The sequence below is a fragment of the Lonchura striata genome, chromosome 1 (assembly GCF_046129695.1).
Source record: "Lonchura striata isolate bLonStr1 chromosome 1, bLonStr1.mat, whole genome shotgun sequence".
In the NCBI taxonomy this organism is placed as follows: Eukaryota; Metazoa; Chordata; class Aves; order Passeriformes; family Estrildidae; genus Lonchura; species Lonchura striata.
In genome coordinates, this window is record NC_134603.1 from 138,762,517 (window position 1) to 138,779,362 (window position 16,846).

At 48.8% G+C, this 16,846-nt stretch overlaps 2 protein-coding genes across 4 annotated transcripts; both read left to right on the forward strand.

The window, feature by feature from the left end:
* Window positions 1-283: 283 nt before the first annotated feature.
* On the forward strand, window positions 284-3,749 carry COMMD3 (COMM domain containing 3). 3 transcript variants are annotated; one of them, XM_021530381.3, is made up of 8 exons: window positions 284-436; window positions 1,287-1,398; window positions 1,496-1,559; window positions 1,652-1,686; window positions 1,990-2,050; window positions 2,128-2,184; window positions 2,288-2,347; window positions 3,396-3,749. In XM_021530381.3, the coding sequence occupies exons 1-8, from the start codon at window positions 304-306 to the stop codon at window positions 3,453-3,455; spliced, it is 582 nt and encodes a 193-aa protein (XP_021386056.1). In that variant the 5' UTR covers window positions 284-303; the 3' UTR covers window positions 3,456-3,749. The 3 variants fall into 3 exon arrangements, with proteins under 3 accessions (XP_021386056.1, XP_077644594.1, XP_077644593.1); XM_077788468.1 differs by lacking the exon at window positions 3,396-3,749 and having other exon boundaries at window positions 2,288-2,547; XM_077788467.1 differs by lacking the exon at window positions 284-436 and having other exon boundaries at window positions 983-1,398.
* Window positions 3,750-5,235: 1,486 nt separating this feature from the next.
* BMI1 (BMI1 proto-oncogene, polycomb ring finger) lies at window positions 5,236-16,180 on the forward strand. The gene is made up of 10 exons (XM_021530380.2): window positions 5,236-5,703; window positions 10,780-10,913; window positions 11,324-11,420; window positions 12,146-12,201; window positions 12,324-12,374; window positions 12,631-12,739; window positions 12,830-12,875; window positions 13,418-13,516; window positions 13,853-13,933; window positions 14,019-16,180. Exons 2-10 carry the CDS (start codon window positions 10,802-10,804, stop codon window positions 14,346-14,348), a joined length of 981 nt encoding a protein of 326 aa, XP_021386055.1. The 5' UTR covers window positions 5,236-5,703; window positions 10,780-10,801; the 3' UTR covers window positions 14,349-16,180.
* Window positions 16,181-16,846: the final 666 nt, after the last annotated feature.

Genomic DNA, 16,846 nt, shown 5'->3' on the forward strand with positions numbered 1-16,846 from the left:
CTATCGAGATACAAGCGCTTTCATGAGACACGAGCACTTTCAACATTCGCTAAGAGCTAATTACACCCCGAAACACGCCCTTGCGGCGCATCTCCCACGAAAACAGCATCACCTCCCACTCCGAGCCCAAGGGGCGACGCTCCGGACACGCGTGGAGAGGCCCGCGGCGGGCCAGCGGCCCGCGCGCGCTCCGCGGCCGCGCAGCGGCTCCGGCGCCTCCGCCCCGCCCGCGGCCCCGCCCCGCGCCCGCGATCAGCTGCGCGCGCGTCACGTGGGCGCGTGTCGAAGGTCACGGCGCCCACAATGGAGCTGTCGCCGTACGCGCAGGGCGGGTGGCGGCTGCTGGGCGACCCCCGCCGCTTCCCCCGCCGCCCGTTCGCCGCGCTGCTCCGCGCCGCCTTCCGCAGCCTCCTGGATCACCCGCAGGCCGGGTTGGGTAAGGCGTGGCGCGGTGGGGGCGGCGGTGCGGGCCGCGCCGCTCCGCCCGCCCCCGCGTAAGTACGCGCGTGCCCGCGCTGCCCGCGCACGCCCGCGGGGCGGCTCGTGCCCGCCGGCCGCTCCGCGGTGCCGCTGCGCGGGGTGTCAGCGCTAATGCGAGCCCGCTTCTTTGAAGCTCCGACCTGCCCGGAATAAGGGGGGCGGGTCGGGAGGGGACCCCGCGCGTTCGTGTCCGCGGGCCGGGCTGGGCTAAGGAGGCGATGTTCCCTCGCTGCGACCCCGCCGGGGTTTCCGCGCGTGGACACGTCCTGCGGCAGCCCCGGCACGAGGGTGCGCGGCCGTGCCGTTAGTTTCGCGGTGTTAATGACTCCGCCGCCGCCTCCGCGGGCCGAGGGAGCTGCCGGTGCCGGGCGGTCCCGGTGCCCCTCCCGGCCGGTGGCTCCGGTCCCGCTCTTCGCCATTGAGAGGCTGCTGAGGATCGCGGACGGGGCTCGCAGAGGAAATTGAGGATTTCCTTCTTTCTTTTTCTTTCCTTTTTTCCTTTTTTTCTTTTTTTTTTTTTTTTTTTTTTTTGTTAATGGGAAGGGGATGTAGAGGCGGCGGGGCGCTCAGCGCCGCTCAGCCCCGCCTGGTACGGCTTGCCCCAGCCAGTGCTTCAGCCCCTCAGCTTCTCCTCCGCCTCCTCACACCTTGCCTACCTGCCCTGTCCTTTCGCTCCGAAACACCAAATGTGTTTCATTTTGACGTTTTTGTGGGAAAGATAGCGTTCAAAGGGCGAGCAGCAGCTTTTGGTACCGTGCGCTGGGGTTTGGCAAATAAGTGTGTCATCAGTGATTCATTTATTTTAGACGATCCAGACTTGAAAGATATTGACCCTACAGTATTAAAACATTGCCATGCTGCAGCTGCAACGTGTATTTTGGAGGCAGGGAAGCAGAAAGCTGACATATCTGCCATAAGGTACTCAACTTGGAAGTTACACCATTTTTCTAGCAGGTGTTACTTAGAAATGTACTGCTGAGTTAACAGAAAACTAATAAATTCTTTTTCCCTGTAGCACGTGCCTAGAAGACTGCAAACTGGATAAAGAGAGAATAGAACAATTTTGCACCGAATATCAGGTTTTTAAACCAACTTGAACATATCAGTTTTTCTTCTTTCATAGGAATTTATTGAACCTAGTAAATATTTTTTTTTTTTTCTCTTGCTTCAGAAAAACAAGGATGCATTGGAAATCCTATTGGGAAGGTAGGTCAATCACTCAGCAGAGACATGGTTTCACTTACAGTTAGTTTGAAACTGTCCTGGAAAACACTTCTGCATACTTTAGGCGATTTAAGTAATGCTGTTCCATTAAAAAATAAAGGGCATTTTTAACTCTAGAAATGAGCTATTGAAACTTTTCTTCATCTGGAGTTCTACTCTAAAATAACCTTTTAGAACTTCCCAAGAAGCATTACCAAGATCATGAAAAGTTCTTTATTGATGGACAGCTTGAGAAAATGACCTTTTCTTTTGGCATAGGAGACTTGTAACTGTTGTGTCTTTCAGCATAGGCAGATCTCCTCTCCATATAACTGATGTGTCTTGGCGCTTGGAATATCAGATCAAGGTAATTTTAATAGATCAAGGTGTTTCTTTAGTATTTTGAGACCTGGCTTTTTAATATGTTCTTTGTTTTTAATTTAGAACAATCAACTTCATAAAACTTATCAGCCTTCCTATTTGGTGACCTTAAACGTAGAGGTACTGTATTGCCAGCACCCTCAAAGGAAAAAATGCAATTTCAAGATATTTTTAAAATAAAATATACATTGCTCTTTCTTTGCTTTTTTTTTTTTCCCTTCAGAGCAGTGATTCAGGATCACACCCAGATGTTAGTTTTAGTTGTACAATGGAGCAATTACAGGTACTTGTTTCCTTCATCTTTCTGTGCTTAGCCCCAGTTGTGGATGTACACGTTTTTAACAAATTGCCAATCAAAATGAAATCATATACACTATTACTTGGAACAAAAAATCCAGTACTGGGAGGGTAAGAGAATTTTCCATAAAAGTTATCCAAGTGTATTTTTACTGTATTTTCAAATAAAGTTGGAAAGTAACTGAATTTAGTTGCGTGGGGAGTGTTTTACATATGTGCATAAATATTTTGTCTGTTTTCATAACTGTAATCCATATGTACATGTGGGAGGAAACTCATCATTTTCTGAAACTCTGATTTCCCGTGCTTTAGAGAAATGATTAAAGAAGCTGGTTCAGTGATTTAAATGTATCATGATTAAAAATAGAGAAGGAACTGAAGGCTCTTCAGTGGTGTTAATGACATGTAAGAAATGTCCTGAAACAAACGTTGATCTTTGTTTAGCGATTTAAATGTGTAACTGGACAATAGAGGTATTGTAATGCTTGTAAGTGACCAAACTGTGGAGGACTGGGAAAAGGGTTTGGTGGGAGAGGAAAAGCAAGATATTAAAACATAAGGATTACACCTCCTCTTTTTAAATGTGTCTCTGACTTTTGTCAGTAATGAGTGTTTCTAGTCGGTTTGCTGGCACAGTGAGATCTGATGTGCTTTGGCGAGAGAATGGTCCTAGTACAAAATTGCACTCAAAATAATTTCAGTGTTTTAGAAATCCATGTAGTACTTCAAAGCCTGAAGCAAATGTCAGCATTAGCCATTGTGGCAATACCAATAAAATCTATGTGTAAATAATAATGATCTATTTTAGGAGAAAATACATTTTAAAAAATGTTTTCCTTCAGTTCCCACTTTTCTGACTACATTGTAAAATACAGAGCTATTTAATTATTTGCTTGCATTGTTCATCAGTTGCAACACTTCTTTGTACTACAAGGTGCTGCTTTCGCTTGAGTCTCTGTTTAAAAAAAATATTCTGTTCTTCTAGCTGACCTTTAAAAAATATGCATATTCTAAGACTCTATTTCATCTCTTAGGACTTAGTGGGAAAACTAAAAGATGCTGCAAAAAGTCTAGAACGAGCGACTCAGATGTGATTGAAGGAAGGTGTCAGCCTGCTGAAGCACTCTCTTTCCTAAGTGTCTCCTAAATGACAAATGTCTTTCATCTCTTGATGCAAACTGGGTTTTTTTTAAGTCCTTGGATATGAATTAAGTGAATTTTTTACTTCTGCACTGGGTATCCCCTGCTCGTGTAATTTTTTTTTATTAACTCCTGTTAAATATTTGCTGAACTGTCGTGTCAAAGTATTCCTTCTATCTTATTTTGTATATTTTTATAACTGTCACTGCTTATTTTTCTCTGTGATCTAATAAAGGTTTATTCGCGCCTGTTGTGCAATTTCTATGGATGAATTAGCTGTACCTAAAAGTAAGATGCTAAACGTTAGATCGGCTCAGTGAGGCAAAAGCGCCTTCCTCCCGTGCCGCGGCTACGGCGCGTTTGCTAAATCGCCCGCCGCGCTTTGTCATTTCCAGCCCATCTTACATCTCTCCTACGCGGAAAAGTCGGACCCCGGCGCGGGGGGCAAGAAAGGGCTCGGGTTAATCTTGTGGAGCCGGGGCGCCTCACGGAAAGCCGGCAGAGTCCGCGGAATGGAGCGGAGCCGGGCGGCGGCTCGGGCTCGACGGCGCGGCTGCTGCCAGCATCTCCCGCTGGCCTTGGGCCGCGCCCGGCGCCGCTGGTCTCCGCGGGGCCGCTCGCTGCCGCCCGCAGGTGCGGAGGGGTTCCGAGGCGCGGTCCGGCCGCACCTGCCAGCGAGGGAGAGCGGCCCCGCGGAGGATGCGCGGCGGCGGCCGGTCCCTCGCAGCGGAGCAGGGCTTTTTCCTCTCAGCGGCGGGCGGCGTCTTATCCTCGCCGGAGGTGAGCACCGCCAGGGTTTCCCCGGTTCTCGCCCTCCCGCTCCGGGGCTGCCCGTCCCGCCCGCGGGATGCGGAGACACCGCGGCTCGCCGCGACAGCCGCTCCCGCCGCCGCTCGGGGCGGAAAGCGTCCGCGCGGCCCTCGAGGGGACGCGTCGCCTCGACGCCGGCGGTTCCGCGCGGCCGCGGGCGGGCGCGGCGGGGCGCGCGGCAGCGCGCACGCGGCGGCGGAGGCGCGAGGCCGCGGCGCGGATCCCCGCGGGGGTCCGGCCGCGGCGGGACGGGGCGTGCGAGGCGGCCGGGGGTGGCAGCGCGCAACAAGTGCGCGGAGGGAAGCGCGGGCTGCGCGGGCTGCGCGGGCAGGGTGACGGGCGGCGTGTGGGGCCGGAGGGCGTGCGGGCTGTGGGGCTGCGGCGCGGGGAGGATGGAGAGGGCAGCGCCGGGCAGGGCGGAGGGCGCGGGGCGAGGGCGGGGAGCGCGCTGGCTGAAGGGGAGCCGCGCCGCGGGCGGAGGCAGCGCGGAGAAGGAGGGCGGGAGGCGCTGGGGCTGCGGCGGGCGGGAGCCGCGGAGCGGGGCCGGGGGTCGGGGCGGGCGGTGAGGAAAAGGAGGAAAAGGAGGCATCGGCAGCGCGCGGGCGAGCGCGTGCAGGGCCGGGGGGAGGGGAGGGAGGGAGGAAAGGAGGAGGGAGGGAAGGGAGGGGGTGGCGGGCGGGGGAGGGGAGGGAGGGAGGGAGGGGGGAGGAGGCGGCCGGGTTGCGGGATTGGGTCACGGGGAGGCTGCCGGGCCCCGGCGGCAGCGCCGCTAATTCCCAGGCCGCCCTTAAGGAATGAGGCGCCCCACGTGACGCTGGCGGGGCGGGCGAACTCCGAGCCATTTTGGGGACGGTGTCAGTTTCCACTGTGTGCCTTCAGCGTTGCATTCTTCCCTCCTCCGCCCTCCTCCCGCCCGCCCGCCCGCCCGCCCTCCTTCCCTCCCCGGGTCCCCGCCACCAACTATGAAATAACAACAACAATAATACTCGTAATAATAACAATAATAATAAAAGAAGGAACGCGAGAGAGGCCGCGAGGCGGAGCGGGGGGCAGAGGGAGAGACAATGGGCTGGTGGAGAGAGGACCCATCCGGACCGGGGAGACTGTGCGCTCGCAGCGCCTAAGCCGCCCGGGCGGCCAACTCGGAGGGAGCGAGAGAGCGAGGGAGCGAGCGAGAAGGGCCCGCGAGGAGCGGAGGAGACCCGGGCGTTCTGTAACTAAAATGAGCGGAGCGCAGCGGCGGCGGCGGCAATAAGCTTATTGCAATTGACAGCGTCTGCAGTTCATTTCAAGATGGCCGCTTGGCTCACATTCATTTTCTGCTGAACGACTTTTAACTTTCATTGTCTTTTTTGGCCGCTCCGATCATCACCAACCGGCTCCGTTTTCCGGGTACGTATGAAGCGAGGTGTCGCCTTACCAGGGGCGGGGGGCGAAGGGGGCTCGGCGGCGGTTTTCGGCCGGTTTGGGGGCTGCAAAGGGGCGCCTAGGTGTCCCCCGAGCTCTCCGTATGGGAAAAGCGCTGACAGGCTGCTCTAGCCACACACACATACAGACACGCAGCAGCAGCAGCCTGTGCACTCGCTCGCGTTACGCACCCACATTTGCAAATTTTAGTTCCTTTCTTTCTCCAGATGCCCCCTAAAACCTTTCTGTGCACATGGCCCCCGAGGAGAATATTTATATTTCCCGACCCTGCTGCCAGCCCGGCCCGAGCGTCCTTTGTTTAAAGGCAGATTTTGATTAAACAGGGACGTTCGTGAAATCTGGAGCTGCCTGGGTCAAGTGATTTCAGTCCTCCCCGAAAGAAATGTGTCTGGGGGGGGTTAAAATGTCAGATAACGCGCCCATTTTATAGAGACGGAGCCAGTAGGGGGTAGCGATCCTCCTGGGGGGGTTGTTAGGCGCCGGGGCACCCAGCAGAAAATGTTATTAACTTAAGTTGGACAAGTACTTCTGTGAAATTGGATGGGTCGTAAGATGGCGGTTCCCAGTTGTTTCCAATGTCTCCTCTTACATTTCTGCTCTAAATGCTGAACTTTAGGGGTTTGTGCCTACTGGGAGAGGCAAGGGGTGGTCAATGCCGAGAAATAACTTTTTTGGGGGGTAAGGATAGCACTTTTAATGCGATCTTGGGGAGCTGGGGCGGGCGGTTTGCTGAGCCTTTGGAGCAAAGGTGATGTTTCTGCCGGACGCGGAGGGGGGGTGGTGTGTGTGAATTTCTTTTCTCTGGTTGGTATTTTTTTTTTACCCTGAGCCCGGGAAGGGTAAATTTACATGAAATCCTTTGTCAGATCTTAAAGATGTCACGAGTGGGCTCCTCGTGCTGCTTATGGGCAGCACTTCGAAGTTGCTGGTGTTATGCTTTTATAATTGAATGGCCTTGGTAATATATAAAGAGGGATGTTTCTGTGTGTTTGCTGTAAACATTTGCAAATAATCAGGTGAAAATAAGCAGGAAATAATCGCATTTCCATAAAAGTGAGGCAGTAACTTTTTAGCCTCTAAAAACTTTTGCTTCACTCCTCCACTCTCCAGGACAGTCGAAGAAAACCTGGGCATGTGTGCCCTTTTGCAAGCTTGTCGCTAAAAGAATTTTTTTTGCGTAGTCTGTAGTGGTGAGAGCAGCTTCTGTTATGGGACTGTCCCTAAGACCAGGGACGTTCAGTACAGTCCAGTAAAACTACTTTGAGTGATTCTGTGCAGCCCGTCCTGGAAACAGAGACTTGTGTTGCACTCTGCCAGAGACACGAAGTCTTGACCTACCTGATCGCTTAGATATTACAAAATTAGCATTTTACTGTATTTTTTAAATTAGATAGATTGTGTCTTACGCCTAGTCCCAGGGAGGCAATTTAAGAGACTGGGGTCCTTTTTGCACTCTGTTGCCAGTATTCAGGTCTTTTCTCACTGCAGCGAGTTGCTCAGAGATACTTGAGGTTTGTGTGCCTCCTCTGAAAGAACTACTGTCCTCTCCTTTAAAACATATGCGGCCATTCTTAAGCGAAAGAGTAATAACAGGCTCGATAGTACAAGTGGCTCTGGCTGATAATGGGTGATGATGTAGAACGAAGGCTGCTTTATTCCTGATGAGAGTTTTCCGAGAGGGGATGGGTACAAAGTACACAAACCTACCCGAGCGATGCTTCTATTTTTTTATGTATGTATTTTCTGTTAGAGACCTGTCGAGCAAGGTTTGATAGCCTTATTGCCTTTATGGATTTTTAATAATGTAGCTGATTCTTAGCAGGAGAACGCACTTCTGTTTTTCTTCATTTTGACATAACTTGTTTAAGGCCTCTGTATAATCGGTTGGCTGGCAGTGTTTACTTGTAGCAGGTATTATCTACATATATTTTACTTTTAGTTGTTCCATGTGTCAATGTGTAAATATATACTGTCCTGGCTAAGAGGCTGTTTGTATTTCTGTGAAGTGTTGGCATTCACCGTGCGATCAGCAGGAGCAGAAAAAACATCTGAAAGGGCTTCCCTCGTACCAAGATATTAAACTCAGGCTGATGTAGTAAAATGTGCTGCGTTCATGTTACATCCCCGCAGGCACAGTCACGCGTGTGCCTGTGCGGGTGGCTTTTGGGGAGAAATGAAGTGCCTAGTTCAGCTCGGCTGGGGAAAATCACTGATTTTCAAGATAGCTCATAGCACGTTGAAAATGTGCTAACTTTGAGCAATAAATAATCCGCATTTAGGGGTTGCTTCGACAAAACAGGTTTCACGGTTGAATTTAATCCCCCTCCATTTAGGAAGGGGCTTCGCCTGTGTGAAATAAACGCGTTAGTGTCTTGAAAGGTTTGTCCCAGTCTGTCAGAGCTGGGAAGGAATTCTCGGTCAGCCGACTTGTGTGACCTCGGTCACTGCTGGGGTTTTTTTTGTTGTTGTTTTTGGGTTTTTTGGGTTTTTTTTTTTTTAGTTTAGATATTTATGAATTATAAAGTAGTGACTTGAACAAATAAAACACAGAACCGTGAAAGCTGTCCATGTGTAAGTACCTAAAGGGACTCCAGAGCTGCCGGCTTCAGGGTGCTGGGTTCTTCAGAGAGGCGTGCAGAAACTCCGTCTCTGCCTTTTCTGGGAAAAGCAAAACCTCGGTATCAGTTTAAAAGGAAGAAGCGGAGGGTCAGGGACCCTGGAAGCGACATTTAAACGGCAGTACAATGCAGCGGGGGTCTTGCTTTCCCACACGGTGCTGGGAACAGCTTTGGGGACCTGGTCTGGCTTGGTACTTCTGGAACTTTGCTTTTCTTTGTGCTGGCCGGCTATGGTTTGATGTTGGGGAGTTTTATCTGCTGTTCACTCAAGGGTTCTCCTGCAGCAACAAGAGAAGTTTCCTGGTCAGGGTCGCTCGTTGGCGCTGTGCACACTTTTGACTAATATTGTACCTCTGTCCTGGTCAGTTTGGCTGACGTTCAAAGCTTTTAGAAACATTACTGTGTTGCCACTTTGTTTTGTTGTTTTTTGGGGGGTTTTTTGGGGGGTTTTTTGGGGTTTTTTTTTTAGGGCTTTTTTTTTTTTTTTTCCCGCTGCCTAACATTGACGTTTGCGAGTGGCTGCTCGCATCTTGAGCATACCGTGCTGCGGTGAGAGGTGTCTCTCAAGCTCTGCCTCGGGAAGAGAGGGGACCAAGGACAGGAACTGGTGTGTTGGGAGCACTGACCTGGGGAAATCAATAGCTTGGAGTGGAGAAACGTTGTTACATTACATTTCTCAGGATGTGGCTGACAGAAAATAATTTACTCTACAATTGACGTGGCTGACAGGGATTTTTCCCTGTGTGTGCTTTTCCCTTTATCTGTTATTCCCTCTCGTTTTAAACAGTGCGTGTGCATCTAGCGTTGGTGCCAGTGCATCCGATGAGGTTTTATGGGTTTCAGACTATGAAAATGACATTTGTTTTTCACTCTTGTCTCTGCATTGTGTTGACAAGGTGTTGATTTAGCTTTAGGAATGATCTGGTCACATGGTTCCTTCGCATGTGGTCACTAATGTACCGTTTAAAGTCGGCTTGGGCTTTTCCCCGCTTCTCGGTGTGCTTTATTGCTGAAAATGGGGGTTACTTATGTATCCAGAGACTTGTTTTCTCCCGTTCAAGCACATTACTCTGGTGATGCAAATCTCTTTACACCTTTTGCAAAACTTTGCACCGCGCTTGCCTTGTCCGCGGGATGATTTTCAAACAAGCGTCAAAAGGTGGGAGAAGGAAAGAAAGAGAGAAAAATAGTTGGGAGTGAGAGAAAGGAAGGAAGGAGAAAAGTGAGGACAGCAGAGAAGGAGGGATGCCGGCGCCGGGGAGCGGGAGCTGGGGCTCGGCACCTCCCTGGCGGTGCAGGGGGCTCGGTCCCCGGGAGCGCGGCGCGGTTCTGCTCGCCGGAGGGAGGGAGCGGAGGGGGAGAGGAGCTATCTCAGACCAGCTCCTCGCACCGAGTCGACGTGGAGAGAGGCCCCTGAGAGGATCCGAAATGGCCGAGGCTCGGGAGGAGCCTCTGGCACTCGCCTCCGCCAGGCTGAGACCCCAAAGCCCGGGGCCGCCCCCGCCGGCCGGGCTGCCCCGCACCGCGCCCGGGCACCGTCCTGGCTGTGCCACCCGGCCCCGCCCGGGCCGCTCCCGGCCCCCCCGCCCCTTCCTTCGCGGCCGGGCTCCCAGACCCCCGCGGGTTCCTTGGCTCCTCCACCCCCTCCGCCAGCCCCCGGGCCTCGCGTCCCACCCCCTGGCCCGGCCCGGCCCGGCCCGGCCCGCCCCCCCGGCCGCCCCCCGCCCGGCTCTCGTGTGTTCCCAGCGGTGGCAGGATGCCAAGTGTAAGTGTAAGTTGCTATAGCAACCCCCTCGGAGAGCGGAGCAGATCCGGATCGGCACCGAGCCGCAGCGGCAGCCGCCCGGACCCCCCCGGCGGGCCGGCCCCGCCGCCCCGGTGCCCGGCCCCGCTCCGAGGTGCGTGTGTCCCCCCCCCTCCGTCCCTCCCCCCGCCGCCCCTCCCCGCGCTCCGGAAATGCCAGGGCAGCCGCACCGGGAGGCGCTGGTTCCCCTTTGTGCTGCTCGCCGGCAGCCCGGTGCCCGCCGTGTCGCCCCCGGAGCTCCCCGCCGCATCGCCGCCGAGCCGCCCGCGCAGCCCGAGCCGGCCGGTGCCGCCGCGCCGCGGGAATTGCCCGTGCCCGCCGGGGAACGGCGCGGTGGGTGCCGCGGAACGACCGCCCCTCCGCGGGGCTGCGCCCAGGCCGGCCCGGGGCGGTGCGGTGCGGGGACGCCCCGCCGGCCTCGGGACCGGCCCTCGCCCGCCACCCGGCCCCGCGCCGCCGCCGCCTTCGTCTTCCGTGCTTGGTCTTCCTCTGCGCCGGGGGATGCGATGCGATGCACGGGGGAAGGGGATGCGCCGGACCGCGGCACCTGGGACGCCGCCGCGCTTGTCCCCGCTGACCGGTCCTCTGTGTGTGTGTGTGTGTGTGTGTGTCTTTCAGAGCCGCTCGTCGCCACGCCAAAATGCACCGAACAACCAGAATCAAAATAACCGAGCTAAACCCCCATCTCATGTGCGTGCTCTGCGGCGGGTACTTCATTGATGCAACAACCATCATAGAGTGCCTCCACTCCTGTAAGTACGACCGGGCGCTCCGCGTTTTTCCCCCGCCGCTTGCCTCCTTTCCCGGCATCCCGGGAACACACAAGAAAAAAAAAATTCCTCCCAAATCCAAACCCCCCAAGGGGCTCGGGACCGATACCCTCCTCCTCCACGACAGGAGGGGAAGTAGGTGTTCCAGCCGCGGTGCAGATTTTCTGAGGACGGCCCTACGGTCTTTGTTAAAGTAATAATATATGTGCTATAAGCGTCTCCTTTTCATGGTAATTGCAGCTTATTTGGGTAGTTGTTTAGCTTAAGCAGCATGTTGCTGACAATGGACGATTTGCTCTAGCTTGCATAGTTTAGAAATTCACACCTTTATCTATGCATATCTGAGCGGCACCTAGGAGCATCACTAAAAGCCTGTGGTGTTTGACTTACAGTTTGTAAGACCTGTATCGTGCGTTACTTGGAGACCAGCAAGTATTGTCCTATCTGTGATGTCCAAGTTCACAAAACTCGACCGCTTTTGAATATAAGGTAGGAGAAAGTTGTGAAGTGCACACTGCATCTCTCGTTTTCGCTTTATATGGGGAGACCAGCAGTAGTCGGTGTCAATGTAATCTCTTAGTCTGCAATTTAAATCTGAAAGGGCATGTCAATTTACAAGCTACCTCGTGTGTATGTGCTCCCTTTGGAGTTTCTTCACTGATTGAAACTGAAGATGCCTCTAAGATGTTTTTGTTGGCCTATTTTAGCACAGACCAGTCATTGATGCCTCTTCCCTCTCCCTCATTCTCCTGTACCACCCCGATAGTAGATAGTTCTTGCCTCTTACTTTCCTTATCTCCAAGACATGCATCACTCCAAACACAGCTCTTAGTCATGAAAACTCCTGCTGCAACTTTCCAAACTTAAGAGGCAAAAGCCTTTAAGGTATCACTTGCCTTTCAGAAACTTTTGTTGTCAGCACTGCATTTTGCTCTCTGTACTTTCTAGGAAGGACATGGAGTTTTTAAGGCCTTCCTTCAGTCTGAGAGACTTCTTTTTCAGTTGTAGTAACATGGATGAGTTTTGATTTGAGTTGTATTTAGAGCAGGGTTAGTTTGATTACAAGGTCCTGTAAGTTAACTTTTTATGACTGGCCTCCCACTTTGTAGAAGATGCCTCGTTGTTGTGAAAGTTTGTAAGTGAGGAGCTGCCATTTGGATTAAAATATTGCTTCATCTGCTTAATTTTATGTTGTGGGGTTGTTCTTTTTTCAGGTCAGATAAAACTCTCCAGGATATTGTGTACAAGCTAGTACCAGGCCTTTTCAAAAGTAAGTAGTTAAATCAGGTATTTTATTAAGAGCAGAAAAACAAAACCAGAGCCGCTATCCTATATCAATACCGTGAGTTACAGAGTAACTACTAAAAGAAAAATGTATGCTTTTCCATCTAGATGAAATGAAAAGAAGAAGGGATTTTTATGCTGCTCATCCGTCGGCTGATGGTAAAAGCTTCTCGTTAGCAACTTTAATATGTGTGGCATTGAGCTAGATGTTTTACTGTTTCCTTTTTAACTTACAAGTGATGTATTACCGTCACAGAATTTTAAGAAGTCAGCATAATAAAAGTTTACTGTTTTAACAGTCAGGTAGCTTTCATTCGTTATCTTACTGTGAAGATTTTTTTTCTTGTTTCTGAGAATTGCAGTTCTTCCTGATTTGAATTTCAAAATGTAAATTATTGTGGAAATTTCTGTGCAGCTGCCAATGGCTCTAATGAAGACAGGGGAGAAGTGGCTGATGAAGACAAAAGAATTATAACAGACGATGAGATAATAAGCTTATCCATTGAATTCTTTGACCAGAATAGGCAAGTTCCGGAATGGCAAAATTTTATATTTACCTATTTAATAGCTCCTGTATTTATTATTTGTTGTAATTGTGTAATTTCTTCTCACAGACTGGAGCGTAAAGGAAATAAGGAGAAAGAAAAATCAAAGGAAGAGGTAGAGAACTTTCCTTTACTCCAGGGAAAACATATCATACACACACAACTTTGGGGCGGGTCTGTAGCTGAGAAAACTATGTAGGTATGTGTGTCTAGAATAAAGGAAGCACACCTCCTATCATGGCACTAGGTACAGAAGAGGTAAAACATTGTCATAAAGCTGTATATGCGGGCAACTTTTTAAAATTAAAAATACCCACAGTATTATTTTTAAAGCAGCACCTGATTTTTTGTCCAAGTTTGGGAAAAATATTTAGTAATTTATTAAAAAGTAACATGTGTTGCACATGTACCCTAAAAAGGTATTAAATATAATACAAATATTTATATATTAATTTAGGTACAATTTTAAATTAATTTCTCTAGAACTGTAATTTGCTGCTTATTTCTGATGTGCCCTCTCGGACCGCAGACATTGTTGTATTACAGTTCAGAATTTAATAAGGTGCACTTTTTTTTCAACATGAAATGCTAGAATATAATGTTGGTGGGAGTAATTGCTGGTTCTCAGTAGACTGATTTTCTTTGCTATGCCACTAGGTGAATGACAAAAGATACTTGCGCTGCCCAGCAGCAATGACAGTGATGCATCTAAGAAAGTTCCTGCGGAGTAAGATGGATATACCTAACACTTTCCAGGTACCTATGGGGAAAGAGTGATTTGTTTGTTTGTTTGGGGTTTTGGGGGGTTGTTTTTGGTAGGACTCATTTTCTCATTATAGCCAGTCCCAGCAAGTGGAAACAGTCAAGTATTTCTGGTGTGTGCCATACATTATTTGGTTTATTTTTAAAATACCTGTCTGTAGAGTTTGGTGATGTCATTTTTTAGTGCTGTAAATACCAAAGTATTAAGAAATTGCTCCTTGATGTGTTTGTGATATGTGTGACAGTGGGGCTACTTTTACCTCAGAGCAGTCAAGTGCTAGGGGCAAGTGCCTGGATGCTCCTTAATACAAGGGTTCATATCTTGAACAGATCGATGTGATGTATGAAGAGGAACCTCTGAAGGACTACTACACTCTAATGGATATTGCCTACATCTATACCTGGAGGCGGGTGAGTATTTCCAGTGTGTCTCCCGGGAGGGTGCAGGTCGTGGCCTGGACAGGGCATTTACCAGGGTCTCCTTTTTGCTTTGCAGAATGGGCCTCTGCCCTTGAAATACCGAGTCCGACCTACTTGCAAGAGGATGAAGATCAGTCACCAGAGGGAAGGCTTGAATAATAGTGGGGAGCTGGAAAGTGACTCTGGGAGCGACAAGGCAAGCAGCCCAGCAGGAGGCATCCCCTCCACCTCCTCCTGTTTGCCCAGCCCCAGCACACCAGTCCAGTCTCCTCACCCCCAGTTCCCCCACATCTCCAGCACCATGAATGGCACCAGCAGCAGCCCCAGCAGTAACCACCAGTCCTCCTTTACCAACAGAGCTCGGAAAACATCAATAAATGGCTCCTCAGCCACTTCATCTGGTTGATGTGCCAACCAGGCTACCACCTTTGCCCCTCCTTTATATAGATCTCTCCATGCCATTACAGCTTTATAGATGCTAATCCATGTGACTATCATCCAAATTGCTTTCTTTTGTAGTAACACTGAACTTGGCTATAAAAGGCGGACTAGGTGACATTCAGGATGGACGTTATTGGAAACGCAAGATTGAAATGTAAATTTTTCAGAGGACTGGGAAACAAACGAAAGTTACACCTTCACCTGTTCTGAATGATGTGGAGTTGTTTCTGTCCTCATCATCTGGAGCCAGGAGTCTCCAGAAGTCAATACAAATCCTGGGAAGTAGTTTGTTAATCCAGACTAACTCCTCCATTGCGTTGTCTTCGATTGTTATTGTTCTTATACTGTTTTGTGAACCTGTAGAAAGCAAGTGCTTTTTCATCTTGAAATCCAACAAAATTGAAAGAATATGCATAGAAAAATGCATATATGTAGCCATGTCACTGTGAATAACAATTTTTGCGTATTAGCCATTTTGATTCTTATGTTGCATCTTTTACTTCTCTGTTGCTGCGCAGAACCGATTAAAAGAAAACTTCAGTTTTACAATCTGTATGCCTAAAAGCGGGTATTACCATTTTATTTACTGACTTGTTTAAATGATTCGCTTTTGTAAGAATCAGATGGCATTATGCTTATTGTACAATGCCATATTGGTATATGACATAACAGGAAACAGTATTGTATGATATATTTATAAATACTATAAAGAAAATATTGTGTTTCATGCACTCATGATATGGTTGTTAAATTTCTAAACAGGTTCGACCCTTGCAGATGCCGCCTGTTTGAGCTTTGCTCATACTGCAAGAAACACGCTGTGTGTGAGAGCTACAGTATTGGGGAAGCACATTCACGTCTCCGATAACCTGGAGGCAATTGGCAATCTTAAAAGGATTTTACTTGCTTTGTCTTTTTTTTTTTCTTCCAAGTGGAATATTTTTACTTTACCGAATGTTGAAGTGATACAGTGAAAAAAATAAATCAAGGGACATGGAAGTTTTAGACCTGTTTGATTACCTTTTTATTATTTGGTGTGGTGGGACTGTGTTTCTAAAAGCACATGGAATCATTATAGAAGCCATAAACTATTTGATATAAATTTTAAGGAACCAGCAAGTGGCTGGATGAAGGCATTTTGTCTAAATTTGTTTTAATATATATGTATATGGTACAGTACTAACTTCATTAAAATTTAACTGGTACTTTAATATTTCCAATAAATTGTGGAGAATGCCTTCTCCTTAATGGCCTGCAAGTAGGTGCATTTTATTAGAGGCTTCTATGGGTGAGGTTTTTTCAGTAGGAGGAACTTTTCCACCGTAAAATATGAACAGCCCAGGACACTTTTCAGTTTGTGCTTTGCTTTGGTCGAACTTTGTGTGTGTTCATCACCCATCAGTTATACATTTGTGAGGGTGTTTATTCTATATGGATATTGTTTCATGTTTGTACGGAAAAATTGTAGTTAAACATTTCATTGTCTCCAGTCTGCAAAAGAAGCACAATTCTTATTGCTTTGTCTTGCTTATAGTCATTAAATCATTACTTTTGCATATAAATTGCTGTTACTTGTCCTGCTTGTTTTTATAGACCAGGTGATTGCAAATCCTCCACAAGGTTATTGCTTATTGATGTATATGTCTTGTTAAACAAGAGTTGATATTTTTTTCCTGTAGTAAACATGTACAGTTCAATATCAACAGTAAAAACTTCAGTTTTATATACACAAATAACTTTCATTTATAGCCGATCAAAGGAATAAATAAAAGGGATAATTCATTGAAAAGTAGCAAATTATCTCTGTTTATAATGTGGTGTTAAAGGACAAACATCTTGTTCTCATGGGAAGTATTTCTGGGTGTACCAAATATTTTAGTGAACAGTACAGTATAGAACACTAAAATAACAAATGGAGGAAAAAAAAAAAAAAAAAACAAACCACCTAGAAACTGTAGTGATTTGTTTTGGGTGCCTGTCTTGAAAACATTTGCTGTTCTTTATTTGACCCTAATTTGCTCTTGAAAATAAGCAAATGGTTCATCCTCACATCCCAGTCAGCCACAGGTTTTATCTCCTCTCTGTTCAAACCTAGTCCCTGTTAAACTTCACTGTCTGGGAAGGGAAGAACTTGATTTTTGTGATGGCGAGTGCAATGCTTTGTCTGTGCTACCCCGGATTTCTTTTAAAGCCTTAGTGGAACTAAATACGTTTCAATAGAAATATATCTGCCAATGCGACCGAATGTCCATCTTGGCATGATTCCCTCAGCTACACGAGTGAATCCCACTGTACTGGTTGAATTATTTCGCCCAAAAACCAGTACTGAACCTGCAGCAGAGGTTTGTACGTTGGCACACTGATCAAAATGTGCTTAATTTTACTCGAAATAGCAGTTAATCACTACTTCTAGCATCAATAAGGAGCTAATCTCGGTCTTTGTGGAGTGCCCGTGAAGCACTC